Consider the following 22,565-nt stretch of genomic DNA (forward strand, 5'->3'; position numbering starts at 1 on the left):
AGATTACACGGTTTCCGAGCCAACTAGACTGTAAAGACGACCATCTGTGACCATCTTTTGACCATCTTTTGACCATCTTTTTTCACAAATGTATGACCATCAATATCAATATAATGTAGTTCAAATTTTGCGGAATTAAGTGCCCCTGGTGGCCTTTGGGCATTTATTGGACGAGAAATCATCAGTCACATCTGGCAACCCTGGTGTAAGGGGATGAAGAATGAGGTGGAGGGAAGAGGAGATGGAGGAAGAGACAAACCAAGACAAAGCAACGCAAAATTATTTTTCTATCTCTCTCTCTCTGTCTCTCTCTCTTTAACTTTCACTTTCTCTCTGCGTCTGCCTTCTGTTCCTCTCTCATTCTTAGTCTGGCTGTGGGAGAGAGCAATGTATACTAACCAACCCTCCAGAGGTAACATTGCAATGCTAATGAATAGGGAAAGTCATTCGCATTCTCTTCCTCTGGCTCACTATCTCTTCGTGCTTTTCTTTCCATCACTCTCTCTTCACAGTATCTGGCTTATAATAGACCGCTTTGATGATGAGCCAGTGTTAATTGAATTTAGAGCCTGACCATCAAGTGCAAAATTAAAAATTAAATTTGAAGCAGGGATTATATAAATTGCTTTTATAATATTGCTTGCATTGTTACTCAAGGATCCTTACCAGAACAATCAATTTTAAAGTCTCTTGTACTATTGAAATAATATTTTCAAAGCCATAACAGGCAACAGCCCATACGTATAGCCTGTACGTAAATAGAATTTATCAGTACTAAGAATTGAGACATGGTCAGGTTTTAACAGCTGCATGTTAAACTAAAAAAGCAAGATGCCTTACCAGTAACCGTTCTGTGATCATGCGAATGATGTCAGAGGTGAGATCTATCCCTGCTTCAGCGAATTGATGTGTGACTTCCAAAATATGAGACAGCAGTGTGACTGTGGCAGTAAGAAGGTTAATTTCCAATGACCGGGCATCTCCAGACAGCTGCTGATTCGTCAGCCTACTAGACATGCCCTGTATGTGCTTGGCAACCATCTTGGCACTCTGCAAAGTCACCTGAGATGACAAAGTTCATCATGTTAAACAGTTGAGGGTGAGAAGTGTGCACATCCCAGGAACATGTGCAGGACAAAAGGATGACTGAAGGTTTGGAGTGAGTTTGTAGGAATGAGAATCTAATGAGGACAATGTTCGAAACGTAATCCTGCCATGGAATAAAAAAAACAAGGTTTTAAAGTCTGCAGACTCCTCCCTCCAAACCATCATGTTAAACAGAATGTTAAAGTCAGTGCCTCCAGGAACCCCGGCCGTGCCCCAAATGACAGCTACATTGGACACCAGGGTTCGATTCCGGCTGGAGGTCATTTCCCTCTCCCTCCCATTGCTTTCCTGTCTCCTCCTGTCTCTACATTACATTTGGCTGACACTTTTATCCAAAGCAACTTACAACCGAGGACATACGGTAATCATAGCATGCAACTATTGCAGACACAAAAGTGCACATGAAATATACAGAACAATAAGTGCAGATGACAAGTAGGGTTCGTTTTTCAGTCCTATCCAGTTACGGCAAGAAAACACCAACAAAAGAAAGAAAGAAAGTAGACAATAACCTCCATACTGTTTTTATGTTTTACTGCACATTAATCACAGTGATATGTTATATATTTGAGATGTTTCTAGCCTGAGCTCCTTAAGCTTCTGTTCAATTATTATTTCCATACAAGCGGTCTTTGGGGGTAGCGAGTCTTGATTTGGGGATAATTTACCCACAAGTGCCCCTGATTTTCAAACCCTGACAGCAAATGTCATAGAGCTGGTAGAATTCTTATACACATAAAACATATTCAAAAACCCTGCAAGCGCCATCATTCATTTATGATAGAAGCAGCCTAGGAGACAAATAAATCAACCAACCTCAATATAAAATACATCACTTACATGGTCAGTGGATTCCATGAGATCTGCCAAGATGTTAATGTTGTCTGTCAGTAATCTCTGCAAAACAAATCAGGAGAGAAGATGCCCGTTTGGCCTTATATGTAGGTACATTTGAATGAAATGACCAGATGCACAGTACGTATGCTCTTAATCACAAAATGCAATACAAGTTTAGGAAAATAACTGATACTGTTTGCAGCATTCCAAATTCCAAAAGTCACTGTATGCCTTGCATTAGCACTCCCCCTTCTGTATGTCCCTATTGATAGCTAGTATTATAGATAATACAATAGGTATTCATCTTCTTGCTGTTGTTCTTCTTCTCATTCTCATAATTATTCTTAAAAAGGATAAAGGTTTTATGCCTTTATTGAGGACAGGACAAAGAGAGAGTGTGACAGGAAATGAGTGGGAGAGAGGGGGGAAGGATCGGCAAAGGACCTCGGGTTAGAATTGAACCCAGGTCACCAGCCTAATGAAATCTCGCCCCTCTCACAATTATTCTAGACAATATTATTTCTGTTCCTGTTGTGATGTAGTCAATATTTAAATGGATCTAACAGAAGTCTATTTCTTACCTCATCCCTGGTGGTGAGCTGGCACAGTGTGTCCACCAGGGTGCTGTGTGCATGGGAGAGGGGCTGTGGAGAGGGTGCAGTTCCCCTGCTCAGCCTACGGAGGACACTCGTGAGCAGGCGAGCGTAGTTCTGGATGTCCCTTACGCTACCAGTCTGTACCAGACTGCTGAGGTTCCTAGTGCTCAGCGTGAACCTCAAAACAAGGGAAGGAGAGAGCAGCGTGTTAGGAACAGGAACAACATTAGATGATTGAAATTCTATTCATTAGCTGTTATTTATTTATCTAATTATTTGTTTATTTTATTTATTCTATGAATTCATTATTCCATTTATTTAGGCCTATTTGTTTTATAAATATCACACAGTGTAATTTACACCCAATTATCAACTGTGAGAGTTAAGTCCTTCTTCATGCACAATGTCTGTCTGTGTAATTTTCCTGTCTGTTTTGAAGCCTCTCTGACTGCTCTTCTCTCTGTCTGTCTGTCTGCCTGTCTGTCTTGTCTGCATCTGTATCATTAAAGTGATTTATTGTGAACTCCATATCTTACAGGTGCTGCTCTGGAGCGTATGTTGAGGCTGATTCTCTCTGAAATATGGGCAGGACCTTCACCGGGGCTGCACACGGTCTGGTTGTTACCCCATACTTGTTCTCTATCACGATATGAATGGTCACTGTAAGACACACAGACAAGAGAGAGAGAGAGAGAGAGAGAGAGAGAGAGAGAGAGAGAGAGAGAGAGAGAGAGAGAGAGAGAGAGAGAGAGAGAGAGAGAGAGAGAGAGAGAGAGAGAGAGAGATGGTATTTGTGAGTGAAATCCCAGTTTAGCCTAATAGACTGTAAAGATGTGGAGTAAAGATGCTTCATCAGTCTAGGGAGGAAATGACTGTAATTTTAAATTATATACATGTCATTTCTATTATATAAATGAGTTCCGTTTGCAGTTCTAATCGTGCTACCTTCATAGTCCTGCTGGTGGTCTCCAGAGGGCAGGTGGAAATAGTGCTGTAAGTCTCTTCCCTCATACAGCACTACAGGAGGCCTCTCGCCAACCGAATAGCTGAACTCATATAACAGCTCCTGTGATAGAGGAAAAATAAAGAAATAGATATCAAAAAATAAAATAATAAACAAAAATGTCCACAATGCCATATAAAAGTGTCTTACACAATATCATGCGGCAAAATCTGAATTCTTCTGTTTACACATTTCAACATTTACTTGAAATATGGCTACAGCTGGTTTATGTTCTTCTCAATACCCTTTTTACCCCTCTGAATAAGTGAAATATCTCTACTCTACTTTGAGTACTGTACACTGTATGTATATGCTTAATGGCACCTCTTATTCAGATATACAGAATTTCTTTATGTCCTCTTTTGTACATCACTTTAAAGGGGCAATGTATAGAATGGTGGCCAGAGTAGGTATTTCAACTATGCTGCTCATTGAAACTGTGCTGCCTATAGCCAAATTTACCATTTTCATTAATAATTACAAAGTAATAAACTTATATTTACTAGTATCCAATTTTTGCAGCTAAAAATGTCTATTTCTGGACATTCAAAATGGCCGACATGGAGAAGATCCACCTTTTCGTGCATGAAAACTGCAATGTTCCCAGTCATAATAAATACTAAATTTGATGGTGGTAGTAAGTATTTGTGAAAAGAAGTAACATTTGTAAATGGGCAGCATGAATTCTGGGAAGAAACTGCTAAAACAAATATTACACCTTTAAAGTAAAACAACTGAAACGTGTACTGTAATATAAAATAAGTAAGGTGAAATATGTCATGCTGTTAAGTACAGCACCTCTTGTCCAGATGCGCAGAAGACGCTGAAGGTGGTGAGTATCTCTTGGCCGTGGCTGGGCTGGATCAGACACGCGCTGCCCTCGGGGCCTCCACGTGTGGAGAAGAACAGCTGAGATCTACCCACTACTGTCTCCCCCTCACCTGGCGCACACACACACACACACACACACACACACACACACACACACACACACACACACAAACACACACACACACATACACATACAAAGGCTCTCCTCTTTCGTGACTATTTACTGCAATGATGTCTGAGCTGGCCCAGACACAGGGTAGACTCTAAAGGCATGCAGAAATGGCGCTAAGAAACATCACAAACAAAGAAAACTTCCATCACAGTCATACAGCACTGTAAGTGGGAATAGAACGAAAATGTGCAATAACTTGATGTCTAGGCAGTTTTTTCACAGTTTCAAAACAAACAGCATTTTTGTCGTTTCATGTTTTTTTTTTAAACATTTTGTCTTTCAGGTCATGGATATTTTTCCCTGAACAGCTAGGTTTCCCCTATGGTATGTTCTTCACAAGACACCCCAGCGGAAAAAAAGATAAACTTACATAACATACACACAACCCCAAGTATACTGTACAGTAGGTAGTAAAGGTAGAATTTGATCTATGGACATTCTTGAACATTCTTTAACCAAAAATCATTTCATAATTTTTTTTTGTTTTTTTAGAAGTATCTTGCCTTTCATGTCATAGATCATGTTGCCAGACAAGCTGTAATAGATCATGTTGCCAGACAATCCCCCACTACTGTCCACCTCTCACCTGACTCACCCCCAATGGAAACTTATGATAAACTTTCATAATACACACCACACCACATGCATTGAAGGGGAAAAGAAAAAATAATGAGATTGTATAATTGTTTGATAGTCTGGACATTCTGTGACACTTTGGCCAAGACCAATTTTTTTTTTCATTCATCCTTTTTGCCGTTTTGTCATTTCTGGTCATGGATCATTTGTTTCCCAGAACAGCTGTGATTTCCCTACTACTGCTTTCTCCTTACCTGACACCTCCATCGCAAACTAAGACAAACTGTCATCACACAGACGCACGCACACATCACAGCATACATATGGAGGGGTGAGAATCTACAGTAGAACCGTTTGATCACGCAACGTTCTTTAACGCTTGTCAAAGCCAAAATCTTTTCTTGTTTTCATTTCGCCTTTTTGCTGTATCATTTCATCTTTAAGGCCATAGATCTACACATACAGCGTAAATCTATCTTTTGTTAAGAAACAGGTTTGCTAAGTGAGCATGACTAGATTGTGCTGCTGGTCTTACGTGCGGTGGCTGAGAGCATGTAGCGGGTGTTGAGGGCGAGGGAGTAAGGTTTCAACGCGATGACAGACGGAGACATTCCTGGTGGTGGAGAGAGAAAAGAAGGAGAGAAGGAAAGTGGCCGTCAGAAGAAAGAAAAATGCCCTTTCCACGCACACACACATAGTGAAATCTGGGTGTTTTTTAACAGAGTAGCGACAATTTGTTATCTTCACATGAATTTTATGTAATGGTTTATTTCAGTGGCAGATATGAAATTAGATCCCTCAGCACTGTGGGATAATGGTAGGATTGAAATGTGAACAAGTAGAATGTTTCAGGAACTGACGGGACCTGTTTGGATGGGGTGGTGCAAACAAAACAAATACAAGCAGGTCTAATGGTGCATATGGAAAATATGAATTTTCAACATTATCGCGGTATAATTAAAGCATACACTAATAGTGGCACTATGACTGTCTAACATTTACAATTTATGCATTTCTCTACCGATATCACCCCTTATCACCCCTACTTGTATACTGTCATTGGTCCTGTCTTGCACTTTAATGTCTATCCCGTTAATGTCAGTCATGTGTATGTCTGTGTCCTGGCATGGGATAGAGAAAAACATCATTTTAATTTCCTTGTATGACCTGTGCATATGAAGACAATAAAGCTGACTTGACTTGACTTACCTGCAACAGTGTAGGACTCTAACAGCTGGGGGTCTACAAGCTCTCTGTTCAGGTCCAGTAGGGTTGTCTCCATGGCAACAGGACTGGGCCTCTTGGAGTCCATCAGGTAGCTCTCCTCAGCATCAGCACCAGGATCAGCATCCTCTGACATCAACCCTCCATCTCCATCTCCATCTCCATCTCCATCACTCCAGCCCAATCCCACACCTGCATGCATCAGTTACATTACACGCCCAGGAGGATAAGGAGATGACAATCATGGTGGAGAATGCAACCCTATAACTATTGCATGGCTGGTTAAAAGCAAACATAATACAAACACAGTACACATTCTATGTAATCAAAATACATGTTATTGTATATATTGTGAATATACAGTACAATACAACATATTGATTTCTACAGTAGGCTACACTGACAGCAGGTATAAACACAAAGAATAAGAGGCTACTAATCACATCAGGCAAATAAGCTGACTTCTTTAAAGTAAAAAAAAATAGATACTGGTATTTCATGTGGTTGTTAATAGTCTACCAAAAACAAACTGATTTTCAAGTTGTAATGATTATAACTGCACTAATTGCACTAACCCAACTCAGCCTGTGTACTCTGCAAGTATTGTATGTTATTAAATAGGTCCTGGTTTGTAAGTCGCGTTGGATAAAAGTGTCTGCTAAATGTAATGTAGCATAATGTATAATTATAACATCAGTTAGGTATGCAGCCGTGTTGGCCATAAACATCTAACAGCACTGCTGATACTGAACTTGTGGGTCTTCCTGCGGACGGTTCAGAGTCACCTTCCTCCACGCCACCAAAATGGAAGCCATAGCCTATAACAAGGAAACAAATGTTTTGTTCGAACAGACTACAACAAATACAATAAAATGCATTGTATCACTATACACAGTATACTGTATATGCATTTATATATTTATACACATTATACACATTTATACACATATGCATAATGAATTATTGTCATTAAAAGCAAAATTTCCGGTTTCACAGACAAAACAAAACTAAAAAAATAAATGAAAACTAACCACTTAAAACTAACCTGTCGGATATAAATGACCACTTGCTGCCTCAGCTGATTCAAGATAATCACCATCTCCAATCCAGAAGATATCTGAAATACGACATGGATTTTAGTCGTTTCCACGGCTTGTTCAAAAACTACCATACCTACCAGGATAGCCAACTGTAACATCACACTTTAATAGCACTGTGCACCTTACCATTCGACTGTATTTAAGATAAATGAGGGTTTTGTCCTATGTCATCTTGTCTTTTGTCCAAGTGGGGTGGGGTTACGGAGTCTGTCTATTGTGTCTCTTTGTGTTATGTGACTGTATCAGACTTACTGAATGGAACAGAACAATTTTCCCGAAGGCATGACATGGAAACCATAGATACAATACACATTCAATACATCAAACTATATGGTAGCAATAATTAAAGGGATCTCTATGTAATGTATACACATCATAAAGTATTTCTATTCATTTGCTTGTCCGAGCGGTGCATGTAGCACTGTTTTTCTCAAACCCCCCCTATCTCATTATCAGCCTGCCAACGCCCCCCCATCCAACATTCATGATGATAATAACACTGGGCCCCCCCTTTCAGCTGTCTGTCTCTTTCTCAACACCCCCCTAGGGATCTCTAATGCCCCCTGGGGGGATCTAGGGACCCTGTTGAGAAACACTAATGTAGCACGACCTGTAGGTCCTCCGTATCCACCAAGGTCCTCTGTTGAAGACAGATCGCTGTGACTCTCAGCTGGGACACCGCTGCCACTGTCATGAAGGATCAGAGGAGCGTCTGACAGGTGCAAAGCAGACCAAGCAGTCACATCTAGATCAGAAAAATCCCATGGAAGTAAGGACACAACATGCAGCATCAGTATAAATTATGTGGATTATGAAACTTTGGGAAAGTGTTTTTGAATATCATTTCTTTGAAATTAACAACAACAAAAAATTCCATGATTTTCCTCGTATTGTCTCATTTATCGGCCAGTAGCTAAAAATAGAACGTTGTGACTTGCAACTCATTTCAGCAGAGCGGGTCAGATATTTAGTGGAAGCCCACCTGGGAAACTACCCTTCTCATTGTGACACAGCACTCCACAGCACACAGTGATCACTGTACACAACAAAATTGCATTTATGCCTCACCCATGCAATTCACATCTACTGATTTTAAAATCAATGCAGCGATCGATGCAGTGTCTACTGTTCAAGAACAACACCAACATTTTTTTTTACAATTGCAAAATTGAATTTCCTATGAGTGTTTATATCATTTCTGTGGCTTTCACAGAGACAATAAATCCATGCAGCACTTGCTCCTCTAGCTGTGAATTACAGCCCATGTCACAGAGACGCATAAAACATCACTTAATGCCAAATCAATCACTTCCTCTATCATAAATCCAAGAGGAGGGATACAGTACAGCCGCACTGCATGCAACAACATATTTCACTCTGACTGAATGGCATCCTGCACATCAATGGTTCTCAGCCTTTTTTGAATAAACGCCCCCTGGGCCTCATCATAATCCCTCCAACGCCCCCCTTGACCTCATCATAAGCCTGCCAACACCCCCTTAGTATTAAAATATACATTAGGCTAATGCCCCCCAATGGCAACTAAGTACCGTCACCTCCCCCCAACCAATTATCCACTGTATCCTTCCCAACGCCCCCCTAGGGCTTCCCAATGCCCCTCAGGGGGCTGTAGAGCCCCCGTGGAGAAACACTACTGTACATCCATCACCTGGTTCACTGTCCTGTTCATATGGGTGGTACACGGGTGATGTGTGTGCTTCTGTCAGCTGTCTTTCTCTGTGTCCTCCTCCTCCTCCTCCTCCTCTCATCCTCCTCCACATCTCTTCTCCACTGTCTCCCTCTTCTACTCCTGTCAATCCAGGTCTGTGTGTGCTCCCCAATTCTCCTCCACTGTCTTCTGTCATCCTCCTCAGTTCCGCTCCTCTTGATCCAGGTCTTTGTCTGCTCCCCAAATCTGTTCCACTGCCTCCTGCTCTCCTCCTCAGCTGTCCTCCTCCTGATCCAGGTCTATGTCTACTATCCAAATCCGTTGCACTGCCTCCTCCCTTCCACTCAGGCTCTTCTCCTCCTCCTCCTCCTCCTCCTCCTCCTCCTCCTCCTCCTCCTCCTCCTCCTCTCCTTGCAGGTCTATGCCTGCCCTCCATGGTGTCCTCTTGCTCATCGTGCTCCCCAGATAGGAGGGGAGAGGGAGGTGACAATGCAGGTGTTTCCCTGTGTGACTTTGTTGCAGAAGGCACAGGTTCTGAACCAAGACCACTGCCATTGGTACAGACAGGAGAGAGGAGTTCATCATCGCTGTCTGTTTGCTGTGAATCACGTGTGTCTAACGGTGACATTGGCGACACATCAAATGCATCAGAGAAACTGGTTATCTGATCACTGTCGTCTAATGAGTTGAGTGAGGAGACTGGTGCATCAGGATCGTGTAGTGGCGAGGGTGTTTCCGCCAACGCCTCCAGTGCTCCCTCGGGTGGCTGCGAACTTTCGAGGATTTTTGCTGGTGCGCCTAGATCAACAGCACTGCAGAATGGGACTGAACATAAAAAAAAACACGAAACAAACATGAAACACATTTTTTGCTGGTTACTTTACCTCAAGACTTGAACATTTCACAGTCAAATGTCACACACATCCAAATTTACACTGGGTGCAGGGTCAAGAAGACGTAGTTAAACGTAAAGGCAAAGATGAACTGCACACCGATGAACTAAATGTAAGTGTAATGTAAATCAGCCTGAGGCTAACTCTGGTACAATGCATGTAATGGCAGCATTTATGTTTTAATTGTACATGGTCCTCAATAAATGGAAACTGAAACTTAAACTCCCTTTCAATTACTATTATTATATTTTCATAATTATTTTTATAATACAATAAATAATATATAATATTATTATCAGGGCTTTGAACCGGTTCAAGGAACGAAAACGAAAACCGGGAACTTTTTGTATTTTACAGGGAACAGAAACGAAACCGGAAACGTTATTATTTTTTATGTTCTGGAAGGAGAACACTTATTTAAAAATAGTGGTAACCGGTTAATAACGGTTAATACCGTTCCTCAAACTAAAAAAAAAAAGTAATTATTTTCCTGGGCACGTTACCATGACGGCTGAGGTTCACGTCCTGTGTAACATCAGACATTCTCTGACTGAATGGAGAGAGAGCTGTGGATTACAAAGTCTCCGCTCCACATCTTAAATAAGAGAGACCACTGTCAAACAAAAGGGCCAAGTTTCCATTGCATCATTGTAAGACATTGTAGAGAAGCGCGTGTAAAGGGCACCGAGAATGTTCAACGTTATTGGGCATCCATGGCCGCTTCAAATATGCACAAACACAATGTCCATCATAGCGCTCCCCGTGACCCAAGTCAGAGTGGAGCAGGCATTTTCATCATTGAGGTTCTTTCTCCGCTTCTCAGCTTAAGTCATCTCTGAATGACAAAATTCTGGAGGATATTCTTTTCATCCGCTTGAATAAACAGTTTGGAATGTAGGCTGACTCATTTGCACTTCCGTCAGTTCGACCTGTGGGGAGTAATCAGCTGACAGGAACGAAATAAACCGTTCCGGGAACAATATTTTTTTGTTCTAACCGGTTCGGGAACGTCAATTTATTGGTGGAACTTATAACCGGAAACATTATAATTCCGTTTCTGTTTAGAACGGAACGTTTGGAAAAAAATAACGGTTCAAAGCCCTGATTATTATATTGCACTGTGACAGTTTGGGCCACCGCAGCCCTTCCGAAACATCGCACAGCATTAAAATTGATTAATAGGGAACTCAGTGGTGTGCAGTTCATCTTTGCGTTTACAAGACTTAGACATTGGTATGGTTTTCCTACCAGCACAAACTTTGAACTTCTTGAGTTCAATGATGGTTTGAATGACGATAAATGACCTCTCACCTTCACTGACAATGTTGCTGGTGCCATTGATTATGTAGAGATTCCAGTGAACAAAGACATCCTTGGGGACGAATGTGTCCTTGTCAAACAGCGCCTCAGCAACAAACTGCTCGTTCCAATTGACAGCATTTCCTTCACCACAGTGACCACAGTGGATCTGTAGACTCCTAAGGGGAAAGTGTGACTACATGTCAATTGTAAAAATCCAAGATACATGTTAAGAGGGCAAAAATCAGCTTCTGAAAGTAAGTTCCTTGTCATCCATCTATTCCTTCTGCTTGAGCGCTTAACACAAATGATTCCACATATTTTTATATACACATATCACTAACACTCACACGCACACGCACACGCACACACACACACACACACACCGAGAATCCTACCTCATGGAGCTGGGTGTGATGGTGAGAAATGCTTCTGATGAGGACGAGCGTCCTCCACTTTCCACAGTCAGCGTGAAGCGAAACTGGTCGAATGAGGGATTGATGTCTGATGCCACTGAGAAGCTGAGCTCTGCCAGTGATGTGGAGACGTGGCCTGGGAGGCACTCCCCCTGATGTGTACTCACTGGTTTACAATGCCAGCTGTAACTGAAACACAGACAGAGGCAAATATTCAACTACTTTGTATAAACAGTTTCAGGGAAGTAAAACAAATAATTACAGACAAAAATATGAGATGGTAATGAGTTGATAACTAAATTGACATTACGAAGTGCAATTACCGTTTCAGTCTCATTTTATGCTCAACATAGTTTATATTGTACATGTCATGTGAGTAGTGACCATAAAAGCCATCTGTATATATTCAATTCTATGATTATGATTGTATGATTCTCTGTGTGTGTGTGTGTGTGTGTGTGTGTGTGTGTGTGTGTGTGTGTGTGTGTGTGTGTGTGTGTGTGTGTGTGTGTGTGTGTGTGTGTGTGTGTGTGTGTGTGTGTGTGTGTGTGTGTGTGGCACTGTGCCTAAGGTAGGTCAGGAAGAAGAGATTGTACATTTTAATAATTACTGAATGAATGAATGAATGAATGAATGAATGAATGAATGAATGAATGAATGGGTGGCTAGATATGCATATGTAGTTAGTTATCTATAGGTGTATGTATTGACTGTCTTTTAGATTGAATGAATGACTTGAATGAATGGACAGGATGCTCTTTAAAATAAAAACAGTTTTTTATATTTTATTTTAAAAGCCCTTCTAGGGACGGGCATTGGGAATTAGCCAAGGCTATAATGCTATGATGCTACTCTGTTGGGCTTGCATAGCCTACATGATGTGTATCTGTCCCTATCAAATAAACCAAACTGAACTGAACTATATTCTTCCAAAATCACGTGGCTAAAGTGACAGCGTGACGGCTGTTTGTACCTCAGGTTACTCTGAGGGTAATCAGGGTCATGTGATCGGCTCCCATCCAGGGTGATGATGCTGTTGTCATGGCGACTGATGAAGAGGTTGGTGGCCCCCCGAATGATGCTGATGGGGTTGCTGGGTAGCACCTCCACCGAGACGCTGTAGTTGCTGTACACCACACTCCCAATCAGCTGCACCTGCACACAGCAGCACACAGCAGCACACAGCAGACAGAGGGAGGCAGGGAGAGCAAGAGCCAAATGACAAACATGGAATTACCCTTGAACGTTCAAAGATATCTGGTCACTGGTGCTCCATTATAGGATGTAAACAACAACCGCATAATAATCATCCTCATCATCATCACCATCATCATCAACATCATCATCATCGTTGTAAACATCATTGTCAAGGTCTAAAAACCAAATAATCTGATCATTATTGTTACCTTGCATACCGCCCTGTAGAGGCCATAATGAAGGGAGTATGGTGGCAGCTCCAAGTCTTGTCTATCAGTGTCCTCAGGGCTAAGTCTCATGTCCTGCCCATCAGCCCTGTAGAGTGTCCACTGGTACCGTAACCCCTGAGACTCAACGCACTCCAATGGTGCATCATACGTCACTGCCAAACGCACAGCCTGGTAGCGTTGCACCTTGGATATGCAGACAAACACACGCATACACATGTGCTCAGGGACGTTTTGATCCCATTTTAGCTATATTTTCTTTAGATATACTTTTTTGTTTAATTTGATGTACAGTGGAAAACCTGGTGTAAGAGCTACGTAATCCCATGTGATTGTGTTGTACACTTTCGGCTTTTACTTTTGACTTGTCTGATTTTCATTGCTAATACCTGTATTTTCTTGGGGCCCATGTTCTTGACTGGAGGAGGCAGACAGGGTTTCCGGGTCACAAACACAGTTCCCATCAGGGAGGCTGAGCTTACCAGGTTATGCACAGTCACTGTTACCAAGAACTCGCCTAGTCTGCAAAAAGGAAGGAGAAGACACATGGTCTTGGTATTGAGTGTGTTTACACGCAGTGCAGTATCTCGAATATGATTGGGATATGAACTTATTTCCCACATTTTCCCGACTTCAGTATCCTCGACAAGCCTTTATTTGGGATTTTGAGAAATCGGTTTATGCTAGGAAGAGTACTCCGAAAGAAACCGGCATATTGATGCGTGGAAACACCTCATAAGACCTTCAGAAGATTCCCATAGGACGTTGTTGCTGGTATCCAGACGGCATTTGAAGAGAAGAGAATGTAGTTATGGATATAACATTGCACTCATATAAACACCTTAACCTGAATTTAATCATATCTGTTATAATATTTGCATATAAACATACTCATTGTCTGTATTATTTGCTAGGCCAGTTAGAATAGAATAGAATAGAATAGAATAGAGTTAAATAGAATAGAATAGAATAGAATAGAATAGAATAGAATAGATGTCATTGTTGCTACATGTGCATACAATGAGACTGAAGAACCTCATTCAGCAGTGTGATGTGTGAACTACTGTATTTATCTATTGGTATACCAAACAACTCACCATAAGGGATGGACTCGTGTGAGATTGCAGATTATGAGGTAGGGTTAGCTCAGCACCATTGCTCAAATTGGCTTTTACAACTAGACAAACATCTTCTTCACCCATGATTCACCGATGTCAACATCTTGCTTTTATGCATTTTGAATTGGTAAATGACTGCATGTTAGTGTGCTAAAACAAAATCATTAATCATCATATCACATGACATCCCGTCACAGATGGCATGACATAAAGTTTCATGTTGTAGGAGGTAATGGTAAGTCATGGACTTCCGTTTTCAGAGGAAGATTGCAACTCTGCTTCTTTACGGCTTCGCCATTTTATTTTTGGCTTGCTTGCCCACAGCCTTGCTAGCCAAAAATAAAGTGGTGAAACCAGAAAATAGTAGTGTTGCGCTCTTCCTCTGCTAAATGAAGACTATGGTACTCAACACCTGTGGACCAATAAACTTTCAAGGTGTGTGGGCCCTCGCACTGTAAGACAGCAAAGTTGCCTGCAAGATATACATTTTCTGAACAGTCCATATCATGGACGCAATTGGTCTTTAAGAATTTTATTGGCACAGGGGGAGCCCAGCTCTGGCTGGCTGGGATCTGAGCTCCAGAGGACTCCTGCCTGACTTAGTGTGCCCAATTTTAATCACATTAAAGCAATGGTTCCCAGCCATTTACCATTGTAATTCCTGTTCCCGGTGATAGCTGACAAAATTATTTGTTTATCTATATTTAAATAGATGTGCCATGTAGACCTTGAATTTTGTTTTGTCAAACATATGAATTAACCTAGAAGCACTCAGAGAGTGCTAACCATCGCCAAGGCCATGGGGTCACTGGTGCCATAACATCTACACGCTGTGGAATCCTATGCCTATAATGTAACTTACAGAAAAAAAATACTGGATCCGGATAGTGATCCGAATCACCACAAAATGTAATCACTTGTTCCTTTTGTCATTACCAACAGCTCCACAAAATGTTATCAAAATCCGTCCATAACCTTTTAAGTTATCCTGCTGACAGACAAACAAACCAACGCGACCGAAAACATAACCTCCTTGATGAAGGAAATGACTCCTCATTTATTTTGCATAAATAAACAAGAATTCAAAATGTGAAACCCCTTACAATCAAGAGGGTTTCACAACCCCCTGTGGATGCTTGCCGACCTCCTTTGGTAGTCCCAATCCCCTGGGTTGGGAACCACTGGTTAAAAGCAACATTCCTCCAATTCTGTAAATAAGCTCCTTTCCTACCTCCCTATCAGTTAAATAATTGGATTGCACCTTTCCCCTGTTCTTCAAGACGTTCCCTGAGTCTGGCGGTGTTACTCCTAGTTCCAAGCAACACATGTAGGAGCTGGCCCACCGGTGAAAAGGGGACTATTGAATCATATGGGGCCAGCTTGTCTCACCCAGTTTAATGATAAATACTTAACTGGAGGCAAGAGCTGTGGTGTTAGACTCAAAGAACGGCGGGGGGAAAAAAGCAGGAGAAAGGTATAACTCAATTATTTAACAAAAGGCGCTTATGTCCAGAGATGGTGGAATGTCACCTTTAACATACTCCACAGTCATTCGGGGAAGCCCACCTGTCAAACGTGTGCGGTTGGGTCATCTGTCCATGTCGTGCCGTGCCATCGCCAAAGCTCCAAAGGTAAGAAACATCCGTCCCAGCGCTGACTGGGCATTTGAAGTCCACGGTTGTATTTACGAGGACGGAGGAGCGAAACCGGAGCTTGGCTGCCTTAACGGCCCTCTGGACGGTCACATTGTGGACCTCTGAAACCACAGATGTTGCTGGCCCACTGAACGCTCTGACAGTCACACTGTACCTGAGAGGAGGAAAGCACACACACTTACAGTAGCCTACACATTCTGCTCTCAAAGATGGTAAGACGGAAGGAAATTATAACACAGAACACAAGGAAGGAAGAAAGGAAATACGTTCTCTCTCTCTCTCTCTCTCTCTCTCTCTCTCTCTCTCTCTCTCTCTCTCTCTCTCTCTCTCTCTGACACACACACACACACAAATATGTTTAACACTGAAGGAAATAAGACACAGAACACAAGAAAGAAATTCAGGCTTTCTCTCTCTCTCTCTCTCTCTCTCTCTCTCTCTCTCTCTCTCTCTCTCTCTCTCTCTCTCTCTCTCTCTCTCTCTCTCTCTCTCTCTCTCACACAAGCATCTGTTCTCATAGATGCTAAGTGAGACTGAAGGAAACATGGTTGAGTTTAACATGTGTTGAATGTGAATGAAAAGTCACCTTCTCGGAACATGGAACTTTTTGATCATTGTTCTAGAGGTTGTTCTAACAGACTTGCTGCCCCCAAAGTCCCACAGGTACTCAGTGTAGGCAGGCTCTCTGCTGCTCAGAACCAGAAAGGTTATGTGTGCACCTGTGGCATACGCTTGCTTTTCTGTAAAGACCCAAACTCCTAAAGAGAGAGAGAGAGAGAGAGAGAGAGAGAGAGAGAGAGAGAGAGAGAGAGAGAGAGAGAGGGAGAGAGATCAACAAGAACTTTGTGTTAAAGTTTTGTCAGTAATAGTTGCACTGACAAAGGGCAGAGGAGGTCATACAGCGTACAGTGTGTATGAATACAGTGCCTTTAGACTATTCCTGAAACTGTCCACCTTGCTTTTCATAACCGGTGACTCCCAGCAGGTGATTACCACACGCTTGATAAAAAATAATATATTTACTCATATAACTAGCCTTCTCTAACCAAGTGTGTTAACGCACTGTATTTAAGTTTTAAAGAATAGAATGTAGGCCTAGTAGTCGAAAAGATCCCCCCCCCCCCTGATTTTTGGCAATATTTTAAATTAGCCTACTGTGTTATCCGCAGTCAGCCGTTAATAAGCATGCTTTCCCTCGCATTACTAACCTTTTGTGTGCATTAGCAGGTTGTAACTTGTAACGTGTTGTAATAAGATTTTGTACCTTCAGACAACGAGCTAACTTACCTGTCCCCAAATCATCTCCTGTTACACACGTTGCGGGTATTCCAAAAATGAACCAAAGCAGCATTTTGCCTGCGGAATCTGTAAATCTGTAGGCCAGGCACACACCAGTCAGCGTCCTCTCTTATAACAGGACGCTTGGACTATGTGGAGGGCTAGACTACCGTTTGTTTTGTCATAGAAACAGCAAGGTTTCGAGGTCAGGTGAGAAATAAGGAAGGCTATGGTTGACAAATGACAGCGTAACCTACCGATTAGGCTAAATAGATCTAGCCTAGTCTGATGGTGTCTATTCCAATTCATCGAATATGTCCAACTGAACTCGCTGACCTCTTGAACTCAATCTGTTGGCATATAACAGAGCAGTCTATTACATACCTCGCATGCACTGTATGTAATTACTCTGCTTGTACGGAAGCCGGGGGATTTGTCCCAAAAGCAAAAGAGAGGCTCAAACATAAAGGCAAGGTGCGAGGTCTATCCCACTATTGTTCCACAACTTCCTCTTGGAAAATTGGATAGAATACATTCTTTCTCGCTCGCCCCTACAATTGGCCTTTGATGTTATAGTCAGTTGGCAACTGTGTGGAGAAAAACCTTTGTCTTTGTCCCATAGAATTTTATTTTGAATAATGGGAAAATAAAAGCGGCAGTGTTTATCTAGGCCTGTGACCTTTAGAAGTTTCTGACATCAGACTTCTTTCCAGGATTATTGACCCTTACTAAAATATTTTTGCACATAAAAATACGGCGCGCGCATATGCACGCGGTTTTCTTTTAGGCCCAAGAATAACCTAGTTTACGAGTTTGTATAGCTATAGTCTGTATCATGATTTTTCTTAACTTTATGAAAACATGATACAGACTTTGCAAGGAAATGATTCTTGACCGGATGCTTTGTCATTCTTTGCTGTTGCTACAGATGCATTTTAAGTCAGAACGACCCACTTAGCGATATTATATTTCAAACAGGAGAATTTAGAATTAATGTAAGAACATGTCCACATAATCTCCACGGTAATAGGCCTATGCTGGGCCCTCGTCGATCAAAACCTTCCTGAATAAATATCTAGACTCCTGTTCCTCAAACTCTCGACTGTGTATGTAATTAATGTGTTTAGGACGCAAATCCAGTTTATTGTAAATTAATAGTCAATCTTATGTTGGTGTATGGCCTATATTGGGTCGGGGGGAGCGGGTTCAAATGTGATTTTTGCTGAGGACTGCATTCTGCCTGCACGCGCAGTAGGTCGGGCTGCTGTTATTTTTAATTATTAGGGGCCAAGCAGCGAAGCTGCCTGGCACCTTAGAGTGTTTCTACATTTTCTTATTATTATTATTCATGTTTCTTCTCCGACTGTAAGTCTATGGCAGCCCATAGAACCGTACTGTCGAAAATGCTGAAAATCGGCACACGCGTTAAGGACCGGCCCAGGAATACCCAGAGCAATTTTTAGGTCCCCAGCCCCAACCCTCTAGCGCCACCAGCAGGCCAAAGTTGCAAGTACATTTCTGCTTGTAACTTTTGAAACCGCTGGGCCAATTTTTCAAAAACTTGGTATCCCTGGAATCCTTGGGCCAAGACGAATCCAAACGCACCCTATGACGTCATTTTTCCGCCTGGATAGTTTTCCCGCCATTTTGAATTTTGTGAAAATCAATAAAACCTGTCTCCTCCCTCAATTTTTTGACATTTTTTTTCTGAAAATCGGTATATAGCATCTCTGGACTGAGCCCCACAACACTTATGCCTTCAATGTTTTATATCTTTATCGGTTTGGGCCGTGACAGCCAATCAAAAACGGCCTAAAAGTCGCCAAACAGGAAGTGAAGTCATATCTTGGCAACCCATGGTCACAATCTTCTGCAAATTGTCACAGACATTCGTGTCCATGCCTTGACCCACCAAAACGAATTTCAGGTCGCTAGCTCAAACTCTCTAGCGCCACCAGCTGGTCACATTTTTAGCTAAGTTTCTGCCCGTAACTTTTGAACCGTACGCTCCATTTTAAATTTGGTGGTACCGTTGAAATCCTTGGGCCAAGACGAATCCAACGCATCCTATGACATCATCATCAGCCAATCGAAAGCAGCCTAAATGTCGCCAAACAGGAAGTGAAGTCATATCTTGGGAACCCATTGTCACAATGTTCTGCAAATTGTCACAGTCTTTCTTGTAAGTCCCATGACCCACCAAAAAAAAATTCAGGTCGCTAGCTCAAACTCTCTAGCGCCACCAGCTGGTCAAATATTTAGCTACATTTCTGCCTGTAACTTTTGAACCGCTGGGCTAATTTTCAAAAACTTGGTATCCCTGGTATCCTTGGGCTGAGACGGATCCAACGCATGCTATGATGTCATTTTCCACCTGATAGTTTTCCCGCCATTTTGAATTTTTGTGAAAATCAATAAAAACCCATCTCCTCCTCAATTTTTGACATTTTTTTCTGAGAATCGGTATATAGCATCTCTGGACGGAGCTTCACAAAACTTTTGCCTTCAATATTTTATATCTTTTATCGTTTGGCTGTGAGAGCCAATCAAAAACGGCCTAAAAGTCGCCAAACAGGAAGTGAAGTCATATCTTGGCAACCCATGGTCACAATCTTCTGCAAATTGTCACAGACATTCTTGTCCATGCCATGACCCAGCAACACAAATTTCAGGTCGCTTGCTCAAACTCTCTAGCGCCACCAGCTGGTCAAATTTTTAGCTAAATTTCTGCCCGTAACTTTTGAACCGTACGCTCCATTTTAAATCTGGTTGTACTGTTACATTCCTTGGGCCATGACGAATACAACGCACCCTCTGACATCATATCTGGCAAAATAGAATGCCCGCCATTTTGGATTTGGTGAAAATCAATAAAAGGCTCCTTATCCTTCGAATTTAGTCTAATTTTCACAAAACTTGATACACATGATTTCTGGAGCACTGTGAAGAGATCCCTAAAAGGGTTTTATTACATCTTTTACCGTTTGTCCGTAACAGCCAATCAAAATCCTCCACACAGACACCAAACAGGAAGTGAGCTCATATCTCAGCAATCCATAGTCAGAATCTTTTGGGAATCGTCACACACATTCGTGTCTCTGATAGTGTTGCCTGCTCAGCTCTTTCGGTTGCCATGGCGACTTAGGCGGACTTTCTGCTTGGCCCCGCATTGCTGCTTGCAGCTATATTTTAAATTATATTGGTGATCATCTACCAATCTACACACCACACTCACTCGAAAGGTCAACGATTATAGATCATCGTTTGTGTTTTACAATCAAAATCTCCCGAATTGCAACTCGAACTTCCAGTCATGCAAAGTTGTTTAGGAACCGCTCCAAATTACCAGACACCATCTCTAGCGCGTGCGTAATTTAGGCAAATAAACAATTGGGCGATTAAATGTGAAAATAACCACAATTTATCAAGGTCAAAGAGTAAAGATCTGTGAGCCGTACAATAGGAGGCTGCCAAATAGGCTACTTGTGTGTGCGAAAGTAGGCTATGTGACAGCGTCAGGTGAAAACCACAAGCACCACAGAGAAGTTGTCGATAGAGTTGTGTCGTTCATGAACGAGCCGGTTCTTTTGAACGGCTCCCAGAAGTGAACGATAGGAACCGGGTCACAGCTGGGGGAGCCACTCTGCCGCATTTTCGTTCATTTTTCCATTAATTTTAAGCACGTGACCTCGACGTGAGTAATTAAATTTTGGAAAAAACACAATGGTTTGCCTTAAACAGTGGCAGAAACGGTCTTTAGAAGCAGGAGGATAATCAGTTGTTTGAACAAAATTCCCAAGAGGTGGACTCAAAATATTACATTCTAAACAATGAATAAATAATTGAAAAAGAGGCAGTTTTTGAACGGCTCTTTGAAAGGAACGAGCCACTAAGATCCGGATCTCATCAAAGAGCCATAAATCCCATCTCTAGTTGTCGACGGAAGCTGAAGGATGGCTTGTCAGGGTTTGTTTTAGTATTTGATTTCTCTGTTAACTTCAAAGTCGCCAATCAAAGGGACCGTGTCAGGCTGTATGAGAAATGGAAGTAGAGAATGAGCTGGTGGTCTGAACTGGATGTTAGTGACTCAGCCAAGCGTAGCAAGTGCTGACCCAGCCAACGGGTGAATTCCTCCGGAGGAAGCAGGCAGACTGGGCCAAAACGTTCCCCGTGTTGAGGGCCGTCGAAAAGGGGGATGCCTCTGCATTTCGCCGTGATGGATGACATGAGAAGTGGATGGACAATGGCTTGGGTCAAAGAAGCCCAGGGGCAAAGTGGATGACAAAAGTGCAGAGAAATATCTGTTTCGGAGTAACACTCAAATGCCTGATGCTTGAAGGGAAAGCTTTGTTTGCTAAATGATTGGTTCACCGTTTAGGCTATATGACTTTGCACTGGGACACCTAGAACTAAAAGTTTTCCCCTTCAAATCACAGTGACACAAACCATGGCCAGGTGAACAAATAGTTAGCGCCGCCTACAGTTAACCTTTCCCATTTCTATAATGACAACACTAGTCTAGTGGGGCGCAGCCTACATCAGTAGTTTTCAAAGGGGGGCCGGGGACCCCTAGGGGGGCGCGAGGGGATGACAAGGGCCCGTTGCAGGTTGACAGGGAAATTAATAATTTAATAAATTTGACGACTTAGCCAGAATAAACAAAAAAATGAGCAAAATAATCTCAGTGGAATCATGTTCTTTACAATTTTCATATGTATTGTGTTTTCTGTAGTACTTGAATGGGATTATGAATGCACCAACTTCATCGAGATGCAGATCTGGGTGCACAAAAAATAGCCCCCATGCCAAGGGGGCCTTGGCTGGAATCTACCGGTTAATGGGGTCCTTGTCATGGCAAAGTTTGGGAACCCCTGGCCTGCATAACCTAAATGCGAATTGTTAATAGCAACATTTTGCAGAATGCCACAATATAGACCTAGGCCTACCATTTTGGAGATAGGCCTACTCTTACGCATACTGCACACCCCCAATGCAACCTTCAAATTAAACCATGTTGAGCCAAAACATATAGCCTTTTTTTTCCACACAAAAAAGGTTCTAAAATAAACGTCAACATCAATTGAGAACTTACAATGTATTTAATTGTGATCTAGAAATAGTGTAGGCACACTTACCAGAAGCAGAAGACTAAATAGGGGCCTAATGGCATTAAAAGCCTGAACACTTCAGTTGTTGACACTTAAAACACAAAACTAAAACTATTAAGCAGCAGAGTTTGAAGCATGAGGATATGTTTTCTGTCAGTAATGAACCTGCTTTCTGCTTCTCCTTGACATCGTTTTAATGAAGGGAAATGGAACCCTAACCAAAATAAAGTGTGGTCGCAAGATAATCAAAGATGAAAAA

At 42.0% G+C, this 22,565-nt stretch overlaps 1 protein-coding gene across 1 annotated transcript in view; it reads right to left on the minus strand.

Moving 5' to 3' along the window:
• The window catches only part of LOC134455318 (polycystin-1-like protein 1), a 39,841-nt gene extending 19,848 nt beyond the window's left edge, over window positions 1–19,993 (minus strand). Inside the window, exons 1-17 of the mRNA XM_063206340.1 lie at window positions 19,980–19,993; window positions 16,507–16,608; window positions 15,832–16,074; window positions 13,537–13,669; window positions 13,130–13,333; window positions 12,697–12,878; window positions 11,706–11,912; window positions 11,320–11,486; window positions 9,725–9,940; window positions 8,057–8,158; window positions 6,332–6,538; window positions 5,658–5,735; window positions 4,342–4,484; window positions 3,486–3,606; window positions 3,077–3,179; window positions 2,526–2,718; window positions 841–1,062 (exon numbers count right to left, since the gene is read on the minus strand). Coding sequence (XP_063062410.1) covers window positions 841–1,062; window positions 2,526–2,718; window positions 3,077–3,179; window positions 3,486–3,606; window positions 4,342–4,484; window positions 5,658–5,735; window positions 6,332–6,538; window positions 8,057–8,158; window positions 9,725–9,940; window positions 11,320–11,486; window positions 11,706–11,912; window positions 12,697–12,878; window positions 13,130–13,333; window positions 13,537–13,669; window positions 15,832–16,074; window positions 16,507–16,608; window positions 19,980–19,993 — 2,637 coding nt within the window. The remainder of the gene's footprint in view (window positions 1–840; window positions 1,063–2,525; window positions 2,719–3,076; window positions 3,180–3,485; window positions 3,607–4,341; window positions 4,485–5,657; window positions 5,736–6,331; window positions 6,539–8,056; window positions 8,159–9,724; window positions 9,941–11,319; window positions 11,487–11,705; window positions 11,913–12,696; window positions 12,879–13,129; window positions 13,334–13,536; window positions 13,670–15,831; window positions 16,075–16,506; window positions 16,609–19,979) is intronic.
• Between the last annotated feature and the right edge of the window lie 2,572 nt (window positions 19,994–22,565).

The sequence above is a fragment of the Engraulis encrasicolus genome, chromosome 9 (assembly GCF_034702125.1).
Source record: "Engraulis encrasicolus isolate BLACKSEA-1 chromosome 9, IST_EnEncr_1.0, whole genome shotgun sequence".
NCBI lineage: Eukaryota > Metazoa > Chordata > Actinopteri > Clupeiformes > Engraulidae > Engraulis > Engraulis encrasicolus.